This window comes from Salvia hispanica, chromosome 3, assembly GCF_029641045.1.
Source record: "Salvia hispanica isolate PSC_SH4W2 chromosome 3, Shi_PSC_v1, whole genome shotgun sequence".
Taxonomy (NCBI): Eukaryota; Viridiplantae; Streptophyta; class Magnoliopsida; order Lamiales; family Lamiaceae; genus Salvia; species Salvia hispanica.
In genome coordinates this window covers 19,336,929-19,348,542 of record NC_142694.1, presented here as the reverse complement: position 1 = coordinate 19,348,542, position 11,614 = coordinate 19,336,929, and the positions used below count along the sequence as shown (strand labels likewise).

At 40.0% G+C, this 11,614-nt stretch overlaps 2 protein-coding genes across 2 annotated transcripts; both read left to right on the top strand.

Moving 5' to 3' along the window:
- The first annotated feature begins 8,752 nt into the window (after nucleotides 1–8,752).
- Nucleotides 8,753–9,408, top strand: LOC125209471 (dirigent protein 15-like). Its single transcript, XM_048109070.2, has one exon. The coding sequence runs from the start codon at nucleotides 8,782–8,784 to the stop codon at nucleotides 9,304–9,306; it is 525 nt and encodes a 174-aa protein (XP_047965027.1). The 5' UTR covers nucleotides 8,753–8,781; the 3' UTR covers nucleotides 9,307–9,408.
- A 1,584-nt stretch (nucleotides 9,409–10,992) lies between these two features.
- On the top strand, nucleotides 10,993–11,614 carry LOC148930334 (dirigent protein 22-like). The gene has a single exon (XM_089066420.1). It carries the CDS (start codon nucleotides 11,029–11,031, stop codon nucleotides 11,554–11,556), a length of 528 nt encoding a protein of 175 aa, XP_088922546.1. The 5' UTR covers nucleotides 10,993–11,028; the 3' UTR covers nucleotides 11,557–11,614.

Genomic DNA, 11,614 nt, shown 5'->3' with positions numbered 1-11,614 from the left:
TCATACTTGAGAATTGACACGAGATTTTAAGAGGTGTTGTTTTGTATGTTAAGTGGAAAGATAAATAATATATTTATATTAATGTAAGAGATAACTTTTTCTAGAAAAGGAAATGTGACAAAAACTAAAAAGGAACTACTCCCTCCGTCCCATAGTAGATCTCACACTTGAGAGATGACACAAGATTTTAAGAGATGTTATTTTGTGTGTTAAGTGGTGAGAAAAAATATACTCCCTCTGTCCCAGCTAAGATGACACGTTCCCTTTTTTCACATGTTTTAGAAAAAGGATAATAAATAGTTAAAGTGGAGAGAAAACAAAATAAAATAGATAATAATATACTAGAAGATGTCTTCTACAATATTCTCTAACTTACTTTATTTTTTCTCTATTTTAACTATTTTATACTAATTGACGTAAGAGGAAACTTTTTCCAAAAGAAAAAATGTAACATCTTTTATGGGAAAAACTAAAAAGAAAAGTGTGACATCTATTATAGGACGAAAGATAAAATAATATGTATATATTTAATTTTTTTTTATTTTATTTGTTTGATTATTTTATTATCTCTTAGAAAAAGCAACCCATATTGTGTAAAATTGTATTGACGACCCCACCCTTCAGCAAATTGTGTATTGATTATGTCTCCTAGATCAGAATTCCGATTAAATTATGTCTCCTAGATCATAATTTAATTGTCTCCACAAAAATAGTCCTATTTTTTAAAAGAAAGTTTCTTGCTTACCAGTCTTTATTCGTATTTTATCTATTTTTTTTCTTGCTATCTATTTTACCTATTTTCTCCTTTCTCTCTTATTTACCAATTTTTTTTTGTTAAAACATAAAAAATGTTGATAACAATTAGAAAGAAATATCAAACTATATGTACTTAATATCAATACATATTGAAAAAGTTAAAATAAAAATTTTTCAAGCTCAATTTAACTTATTTACAAAAAAATCATTTAAATATACAAACTATGGAAAATCTGTCCTCATACCTTTAGAATGTGAGAATCAACTTATTGAAGAACTTTTAGCTACAATAAAATGTGGGCTTGCAAAATTACCAGTTACCTATCTTGGTATTTCACTGGGAGCTAACCCGAGAAAGATCCTTACCTGGAAACCCATCATCGAGTGGAAAAGAGGCTTACAATGTGGAAAGCAAATACTTTGTCAAAGCAGGAAGATTGGTCCTTATCAAGTCAGTTCCCAATAATCTTCCGATTGATTACCTTAGCCTCTTCAAACTCCCAAGAACGTGGCCAAACACATTATTCAAATGGAAAGGAGATTTTTTTGGGGAAAAAGGACAACATCAAAGGGGAGTAACCTGATTGCTTGGGATGTTATTTAGAGGCCTATTAATTAAGGCGGGCTCGGGGTTGGAGACATTCTGATCAGAAATGCAACGCTACTATTTAAATGGTAGTGGAAATTCTCCGATAGTTAGTACCCCATGTGGAAGAAAGTTGTCAGCTCCATCCATAACACTAGGCATATTGGAGATATTCAACAGATTGGAGATAGAAGCGTCTCAAGCACTTGGGGCCAAATTATAAACTTCTCGGGCTTTAAGAACGAAGTGCGGGAAGTTGCAAAGAGAAGAATCCAAATCAAAGTGGGCAACGAAGGAGCACTAGATTTTGGCTTGACAACTGGATTGGGTTTGATACCTTAAAAGATCTCTTCCCCATGCTCTTCAACATTTCTACTCGGCAACATGACTTTGTTGGTGATATGGGTGGTTGGAAAAATGGTAGATGGAGTTGGAAGTTCACCTGGAGGAGGAAATTGTTTGTCTGGGAGGAGGAATTGGTTGAGCGTTTGTACCTTGCCGTGGATCACAACTCCTTGAGTGAAAGAGAAAGTGATACAAGGATTTGGACCTTTCATAAGTCAAACTTTTTCTCTGTCTCAGATTTTTATTTGCAGGTTTTCCATATCTTGGGAAGAGAAAGCAACCAGTTTCAGCTTGGGAGACTCGCGTGGAGAAATGTCGCTCCACCACGTGCAAAACTTTTAATTTGGTTTATTTTACAGGGCAAACTTAATACCAAGGATACACTATTCAAACTCGGCTTCCCAAATGTTGAAGATAATCTTTGTGCCTTTTGCAAAGAGCATCCGGAAACGGTTTCCCACATCATATTTGGATGCAAATATTCAAGTAGCTTGTGGTATTTCTTTTGTAGCTGCTGGAACATCTCCTTATGCTTGCTTATGGATTCTGTTTTATGCTTTCTCTCTTGGTTGAACACACCCTTTTACAAGTTAGATAAGAAGATTTGGACCTCGCTTTTTTATGTTGTCTCTTGGTCCATTTGGTGGCTGAGGAACAAGGTGATTTTTGAAAAGGCGGAGCCAAATTGAAATATTGAGAAGAAGCTTATCTTATGGAGATTGGGATCATAGACTAAAGCTTGGTGTCTGTGTTCTCCATTTCTACCAAGTCAAATGAGCGAGGAGCTGCCCAAAGTTAGAGGACGGACAAGAAAAAATTAGGCAAAAAGGTGATGGCCGTTGCTAAGGTGATCTCTCTTTGTACTCCTCCCTTTGTTTTCTGTGTGAGCTTTTTTGTTGGATCCTTTTGTCCGTTCTTGTTAGTCTAGGTGTTTTAGCTCTATTACCTTTTTTGGTTTTTTATTTTAGACTTGTTTGTTCTTTGACTTGCTCATCCATTCTAAATGCAGTTTGAGCCTTTATTTTATGGAGAAAAAAAAATAGTACTACATCATTTGGCATTTGATTAGATGCAAATTTTTGTGTTAAGACTTGACATTGAATTAGTCAAATTTGCCTCGTCAATTCATTAATCGTTATTTGATTATTGATCATTGATCATTGAATTATATCCATAATGACTGAAGCATAACTCTAATTATCCTTGCAATGATAAACCATTATAATATCTCTAAATAATTTTTGGAAATCAGAAGAAATAACCAATTTGAATCATGCTCGAGTTTTTTTAGGATATTTTTATTTGTTTAATTTATCGATTACTAGAGTTCTATGGACAAGATCTGAATAAAGAAATTTGTTAAATGAATTTGCAATTTTTAAAATAGAGTTATTGATGCCTAAATATTACGGAATTAGCTTTAAAAATTTTAATTTTGTTCTATGAACTCTGAACTTGATCAATAATCACGAAGTTCACTAGAATTTCTATTTTCCATCTCTGATGTGGCAAAATAATGCGTAGGTAGCTATCCGGGGCTAGTCGGAAAGTTGTCGTGGATTTAACCGGCGTTTGTAGAAATGAACGACGTTGTTTTCATATTAAAAATATTTATAACTTGAGACAGTTGAGTAGAACGAATGTATGAATTTGCAGCCTGCTTGTACTATTCAAATATCTAGCTCATTGACTTTTCCAAATTGACATCCTATTTCTTTGAAAAGAGTATCTGCATCCTAAGAGCATCCGCAATGGTGCATAGGCCAGCCATAGGCCAGCCATTCTCTCCTCTGCCATGTCAGCAACACTAAAAAAACCACCTGTCACGTCAGATTTAGGCCAGCTATAGGCCAGTCATAGGCCAGCCGCAATAAAAAACAATTCAAAATATACTACATTTACGGAATTAAAATTACGATTAAAATACGGAATTAAATTTAGACACGTGTACGGGAAAATTCATTAATTGCATTTAAAAAAGTTACATAGATAAAAAAAAAGTACATGCATAATAAAGAAAAAAAACTATCGTCGTGCAGTCCTCCGTGCCCACAACTCTTCAATTATATCATTTTGGAGTTGAATATGAGCATCCACTTGGCGCATGCTGGCAAATTCCTTGAGTCGGCCGGCTTCATCGAGGGGTACCCCCTGTCGTACACTAGGGGTGGCCGTTCCGTGGCTTGGACCGGCTTCATCGTCACTGATCCAACTAGTCAGTTGTACGCCTTCGTCTTCGACGATCATGTTGTGCAGGATAATGCAGGCGTACATTATCTCGGATACGCATCCGACATCCCACAAACGCGTTGGGCCCTTGATTGCCGCCCATCGAGACTGGAGCACACCAAATGCGCGCTCCACGTCCTTGCGCGCCGACTCCTGTCGTTGCGCAAAGTAGGCCTTCTTTTCATCACTTGTTTGTCGGATCGTCTTCACAAAGACCGGCCACCGAGGGTATATCCCATCCGCCAAGTAGTAGCCCATATCATGCCGGTTGCCGTTGGCCACGAATGAGACGGCTGGACCGACGCCCTGGCACTTCTCGTTGAAGAGGGGAGACGAGTTCAGGACGTTGAGGTCGTTGTTCGACCCGGCTACCCCAAAATACGCATGCCAGATCCACAGCCGGTAATCAGCTACGGCCTCGAGGATTATCGTGGGGTTCTTTGACTTGTAGCCGGTCGTGTAGGCCCCATTCCAGGCAGTCGGACAGTTCTTCCACTCCCAATGCATACAGTCTATGCTGCCTAACATCCCGGGGAACCCATGCTTCTCCCCGTGCATCTGCATCAAATTCTGACAATCTTCGGGAGTAGGGCTTCGAAGGTACTGCTCACCGAAAATGCTGATCACGCCCCCACAGAACTCCTTCAGACATTTCAACATTTCAGGGCTGACGACTCACCGATGTGGAGGTACTCATCCCACATGTCGGCCGCGCCTCCGTAGGCCAACTGCCTGATTGCCGCCGTGCACTTTTGGATAGGGGTGTGGCCGGGTCTGCCAGCCGCATCGTGCCTGAAGCGGAAACACATATATTGACGCTCCAATGCCCTAACGATGCGCATAAACAACTCCCTGCGCATTCTGAAACGCCGCCGGAACATGTTGGCGGGAAACCGCGGGTACTCTGCAAAGTAGTCCTCGTACAGCCGCTGATGTGCAGCTACGTGATCCCGATCAATCACTGCTCGGTGGTGGACAACTCGTGGAGGGCGAGGTATCGCCTGCTGTTCCACCATACGCATGTACCGCTCCATCCTGCGGTTCATGTAGGCCTCCATAGCCTCGTTCATCCTCCGTTCGTACTCCTCAGGATCCCCACCACTACCGCTACCGCTACCACCCGCGTGATCCATCGCTCGATGATGCTCTTGAACAGAAAGTTAGAGAGAGAGAAAACTCGTTAAAACAAGTGGTGCAAATGAAAATGAAACGAAAATCGCGTTTATATATGATTTAAAAAAAAAAAAAAAATTCTGAAAATCGGCGCTGGCCGATCGGGCCTCCACAATGGTGGCTAGCCGATCGGCTAGCGTTTCGGCCAGCGACGAGCGATCGGCGAGCCCATGCCGATCCACTCGCCGATTTTGCGCTGGCCGACTGCAATGGTTCGGCTAGCCGATCGGCCAGCGCGACGAATCGGCTAGCCGGTCGCTAGCCGACCATTGCGGATGCTCTAAATGGCGCCATTAGTACTTTTTTCACCACCATCTATACCTAATATTAGCAATAGGCCAGCCATAGGCTAGCCACAAACTCCTCCTGCCACATCATCAGCACTAAAATTCCCCTTGCCACATCATCAGGATAAGCAACTGGACAAGCAATAGATAGCCACATCAAACAAAATAAAAAAAATAACTAAAAATTTACAGAATTAAATACAAAATACGGAATTAAATTTACGACACATATACAGAAAAATTCATTGATTTTATTTTTAAAAAAGTACATTACATAAAAAAGTTACATAATTAATAAAAAGCCGGGCTTCCACACACGAGCCCCCGCCCCACTCTACTCCTCGTCGCCGTCCTCGCCGCCACCCGGGACCCCCAAATCTGCGGCATCTGAGCCCGCGTCTGATCCCCCCAACTGTGCCGCGGCGGCATCCAAATCGACCCGCATACTCTCGAGCATTGAGTGAAGAAACCTCTTCTCCACGGGGTTAGTTGCCTCCCTCCATTCAGCTAAGATCTTGTGCATCTGTTTACGCGTTTGTTGACGCGCATAGAAGGTGAGCTCGGTTGCCGACTTGCCAGCAGGGGGGGATGCCGACTGGACCTCCTAGGACCCCTGGGCGACTCCCCTCGCTGCCCGTTGCGCCCGCCTTCGACCAACCGGGCGAGTGCGGCGAGTAAACGACGGAGGGAACGGGAACTCCTAAACATCTTCAGGGAGGTCGTGGGAACCGCCGCTGCTTTCGCTGTAAACACCGGCATAGTTCAGCCGCTGCTTCTTCGGCCAGCCAGCATCGACACCCACCCGGAACTTCTCGGAATCCATCAGCACCAGATAGCAGTTCCAGTAGGTGAATTCCTTATCCAGCCCCGACACGGGGAAGGCTTTCTCCGCTATCCTCCTGCAGTCTTCGTCAGTTTGGCCACTGGTCTTCATGCGGAGGGCGTTGGTGTACAAGCCCGCAAATCGGGAGACCGTAGCCCTGATTCGCTCCCACCCCTTCCGGCACTCTTCCCCGGTGTATGCCTTCCCATGCGAGCAATTCCTCTTGTAGGCCGCTGCAATTTTAGCCCACATGTTGACGACCCTCTGATTGTTCGAAACGAGGGGATCATCAAACAGACACCCAAGCCTTGGACAGAGCGACGTTCTCATCATCTGTCCACTTCCCCGTACACTGTCGTCATCTGCCGACTGCGACGACTCGCCTACCACCTTTTTGCCTTTGCTCTTCTTTTTCTTCGGTGCTCCCCGACCCTGCCCCTGCCCCTGACCGACTCCCCCTGTATCCCTGGGAGTGTCATCGTATCAATCGACTTTTTCCAACAACTCCTCTAAGGAGAAAGTTTCATCTCCAGTGAATTGAGTCTCCACTGGGGTCGATGTGTGGGAAGACGCATTAAAAAATTCAAGACTGGGGCGATAGACATTGTCCTCCCTCCTCCCCCCCCCCCCCCCCCGCGCGTCCCCTGCATCATGGGCTGCACCCCCGCCTGCCACCCCGGCATCATCTGCATCCCGGCTCCCCAACCAGGCATCATCTGCATACCAGGTTGCATCCCCAGTACGCCCTGCGGCATCATCTGCTACCAAGGTTACATGCCGTAGTACCCGCCCATTGGCCCCCATCCAGCCCCCACGGGTACCGTGGGAGTTTGAGTCCCGCTCGTCGCTGGAGTAGACTCGTTGTTGTTATCCATTTCGCGTTGTTGCTCTTGTACAGAAATTAAGAGAGAGAGAAAACTCGATGAAACAAGTGGTGCGAATGAAAATGACGTGAAAATCGCGTATATATAGTGTTTCGAAAATTTAATTAAGATAAAATAAAATGCGCTGGCCGATCGCTAGCCTACAATGGCGGCGAGCGCATCGGCCAGCGCTCGCCGATTGCAATGATTCGGCGAGCGGACCGGCCAGCACCGGGAATTGGCTAGCTGGTCGCTCGCCGACCATTGTGGATAGGGGTGGGTCGATACGATATATCGTATCGAAAACGTTGTATCGTGTATTGTATCGAAAATATCGATATGAAAGAATTTCATATCGTTATCGTATCGAAAGTTTATCGAAACTTTCGATACAAAAAATTTCATATCGTTATCGTATCGATATTTCGATATATCGTACCGAAATTCGATATATCGTTAAATATCGATATATATCGAAAATAAAATATCGATATATATCGAAAATATCGATATATCGAAAATTTTCAATATATATCGTATTTTCGATATAAAACGATATATCGCGATATAAGGAAATTCATATTGTTATCGTATCGAAAACTTACGATACGATATCGTATCGTATCGAAAATTACGATATATCGAAAATTCGATAATTTTTCGATATTTTTCAATACGATACGAGCGATATATCATTTTTTCGATATTTTTCCCCAGCCCTAATTGTGGATGCTCTAATTTAAAAGTTTTTTTTTTAATATGTGCATTAGATGCACCAAAATGTTCAAACTCCAGCGAAAGGCGAGCGAAGAGTTAAGGCGAGCGAAGAGTTACAAAACTAGTAATTTAAAAGTTAAAATATAAAATTATCTGTACATAATATTAATAAGTAATTAAAAAGATAAATTACAAATTTTTTTCAGGCTTACCTATTTACAAGAAAATCAATTTAAATATGCAATAATTTAGTTTCACCTGCAAATTATATTACATTAATTGGCATTGGAATGCAATTTTGTGTGCTGACATAGAGATAGTCAAATTTGGCACACTGCGATATTCTTGGAGTCAATGATATATGTGATGCGCTCTTCATTATTTGATTATTAATCCTTTTGCCTCGTCAATAACGGTTTTTTTTTATTACTCAAAATATAAGTTAAAAATATTATGAGCAATTTTGTGTGTGGACATTGATATAGTCTCATTTGGCATATATACTGCGAAATTCTCGGATAGCCACCTCAGCTTTAGTTAGTCATGTTGGGTATTCATTATTTGATTATTACTCATTTTGCCTCGTCAATGAAGTTTTATTTTATTACTCAAAATATAAGTTGAAAATATTTTTTTTTTTCTAACTACATGTTTTAGCGGGGATTGCTATCAATAGTTAATCGATTAATCACTTACTAAAATATTATATCCACTATGACTGAACCATGTTTCTAATTATCCTTGCAATGATAACCGTTATATATGTATCGTTAGTTAATATTTGAAATTAGAAGAAGTCCTATTAGGTCATGCTAGACTTTTTCGTCTTTTAAGGATATTTTATTAGTTCAATTTTTGGATTACCTCTATGGAGCCGATCAGCTTAGTTGACATGTTCTCATTCTCACCAAGTATAAATACATCATGACAAGTTATAACTAAATCACACAAAACTCAGTTACAAATCAAAACAAACTCATTTATCTCCTATATTTTTGGGCTATGGCATCCCACAAAATCACATTAGCTTTAATTCTATTTCTCACTATTTTCACATATTCAAATGCAAAGCTAGGCCCTCTCAAGGAGACAGAGCTAACGGTCTACTTCCAAGATTACTCCAGCGGCCCTAATGCAACCGTGATCGAGTGCCCGCCCCCATCGAGAGGTCTAAACTTCTCCACGTTCGGAGCTATGTTTTGCGCGGACGATCCAATCACCGAAGGATTCGAGGATAGCTCAGCCCTAATTGCAAGAGGCCGAGGACTGAATGTGATCTCATCACTGGATGATGGGTCCTCTGCCCATGTGATGCTGTCAGTTGTTTTTATTGGTGGCAAGTATAATGGTAGCTCAATAGAGATATATGGTAATGACCCGCGGACCGGGTATAGGGAGGTGCCAGTGGTGGGCGGCACGGGGAAATTCCGCCTAGCGCGTGGCTACGCTACTTTTGAGACTCTTAACTTTGATCCGGTCCGCAGTCATGCAACCATCCGATCTAATTTAACTGTACTACATTACTAGATTATGAGAGCTTGTCTTGACTTGTATTACTATAAGTTATTCAAAAGTGTGTCTAAATAAGTTTATATGTAAATAAAGTAAGCTTCAATAGCTTATAAATTTATAAAATAAGCTTCAATAGCTTATAATCTCTCCAAACAATAAGTTACGGCTACACTTGTCAACTGGGTCGGCTAGACCCAGCCCAATACGACCCAAGTCTGGTATAAGACGATCCAAGACCGGGTCATCATCGAAACAGAGCGAATCTAGGCTAGGTTGGGCTCTCATAGGTTGACATAGACTCCATTGGGCCATTTTTCAAGCCCAGGCCCAGCCAAGGCCTACTAGGACCATCGGAAACATAGCTCCGGCCCATGCGCAACCCAACCCTGACCCAAATAAGACCAACCAACAACTACAAATCTTATAACATAATTTTAATTATATTTATTTTACAATCTTATACTCTATTTTTTAAAATTCGTTTTTACATTTGAGGGTCCTATTCTAATGCTTATAGCACCCTAATCCAAAATCAAGACTAAATCTCCACCCTTAGATTTTAAAATGAGTGGATGAGATTAAAGCTCACAAAATCTCAATAAATAGTAGACAAAATATCAGCAAAAGGGCAATATCGTCATTATGTTATCATAAGATAATTTTCGTGAGTGTTTTTTATATCAACATTGTGTATTACAAATATCAACAATATGACATTAGAATATCAACACAAGGACAAAGAAATATCAACACATTTTTATTGAGGTTGGACATGCATAATATTGAGATTTTGCCTACAATATATTGAGATTTTTTGTTGCATTTGTTGAAAATAGCTGCTTATCAACATGTACGAAAATTGAAATATAATTTATCAAATTCCATCACCCGAAATCGTCGGAACATATGCAATTGAGATCTCGTTGGAATCCTTATTAAATTATCTTTAATTTGATATATTTTTTGCGAAAAAATAATTTAAATTGAGAGAGTTACGTAAATTTAAAGATTTGAGATGATTTTGAGGAGAGAGAAAGTAGTTAGTTATAATTACTACATATATGATTTGACATTAATACCCTTTTAATTTAATTAATAATTATTTAAATTTAAAATATATTACGCTTGACATTATATTAACCACCAAATCTTATAATATAATGGTTGAAAATTGATCTCCCTCACATTTGAATTCGATTTTAAAATAATTGCAATAAGATATATTTGAATGTAAGAATTGATATAATTGTCAAGTTCAATCATAGCTCATTTACATGTTTCGCCAAATAATTATATTCGTTAATCGAGATATAAATAATTATTAGGTAGCTCGACTCATTTAGTTTTCAAACTGAAAAGCATTTTATTATGTTCATATATATATATATATCCCCTTTCAAACTTCCTACTTATATTTTACTAGGATTTGCTTGCAGTCGCTTTCCTGCAACATATATGTGTTGTTAGTTGTTACCATCAAATCCATATATTTATGTTGTATTTGGATATTATTCTCTGCATACAAAACATGTTGAAAACATAAAAACAAAACAATACAGCACCAAATACGTACAAAATCAAAGTTATTTAATCGAATCATCATTTTAATTAACAACCACCATTTAATATACTCAATTTTCGAACCCACGCTATAAATACTTCTTGAAAACTAATAACCAAATCACACAATCACAAAATCAACACAATCTTTCATTCGAGTCCCCAAAAATTTCTTGCATGGCATCCATCAAAATTGCATTTTCTTTACTTCTATTTCTCTCCAATTTTATATATTCTAGGGCAAAATTAGGCCATCTCAAGAAGACCGAAATGATACTCTACTATCAAAATTATTCCGGTGACCAAAACACTACCACTGTCGAGATACCGGTCCCATCAACTGGGCCCCTTGATTTCACCAAGTTTGGAGCCGCATTCTGCACAGACGACCCAATAACCGAAGGAATTGAGGAAGGCTCGACCCCGATTGCTAGGAGCAGAGGTATATATATCATATCGTCCCTTGATGGATCCCAAGCTCAAATGATTATGTCAATTATTTTTATCAATGGCGAGTATAAAGGTAGCTCATTAGAAGTACAAGGTCCTTATGAGCAAAGTAAGCAGGTGACTGAGGTGGCAGTGGTGGGTGGGACAAGAAAATTCCGCCTAGCCCGTGGTTATGTTACTTTTAAGACTCTTTACTATGATCCGGTGCGCGTGTATTCAGCCACGCAAACTAATATCACTGTACTACATTACTAAACTCTTGTGCTACAATTGGTTAATAAATAGTAAATGGTACCCTTCAAGTTCAATTTTA

Bases quoted from the DNA above. Each gene is read 5' to 3' on its own strand.
- LOC125209471 (XM_048109070.2), top strand. From the start codon at position 8,782: ATGGCATCCCACAAAATCACATTAGCTTTAATTCTATTTCTCACTATT.
- LOC148930334 (XM_089066420.1), top strand. From the start codon at position 11,029: ATGGCATCCATCAAAATTGCATTTTCTTTACTTCTATTTCTCTCCAAT.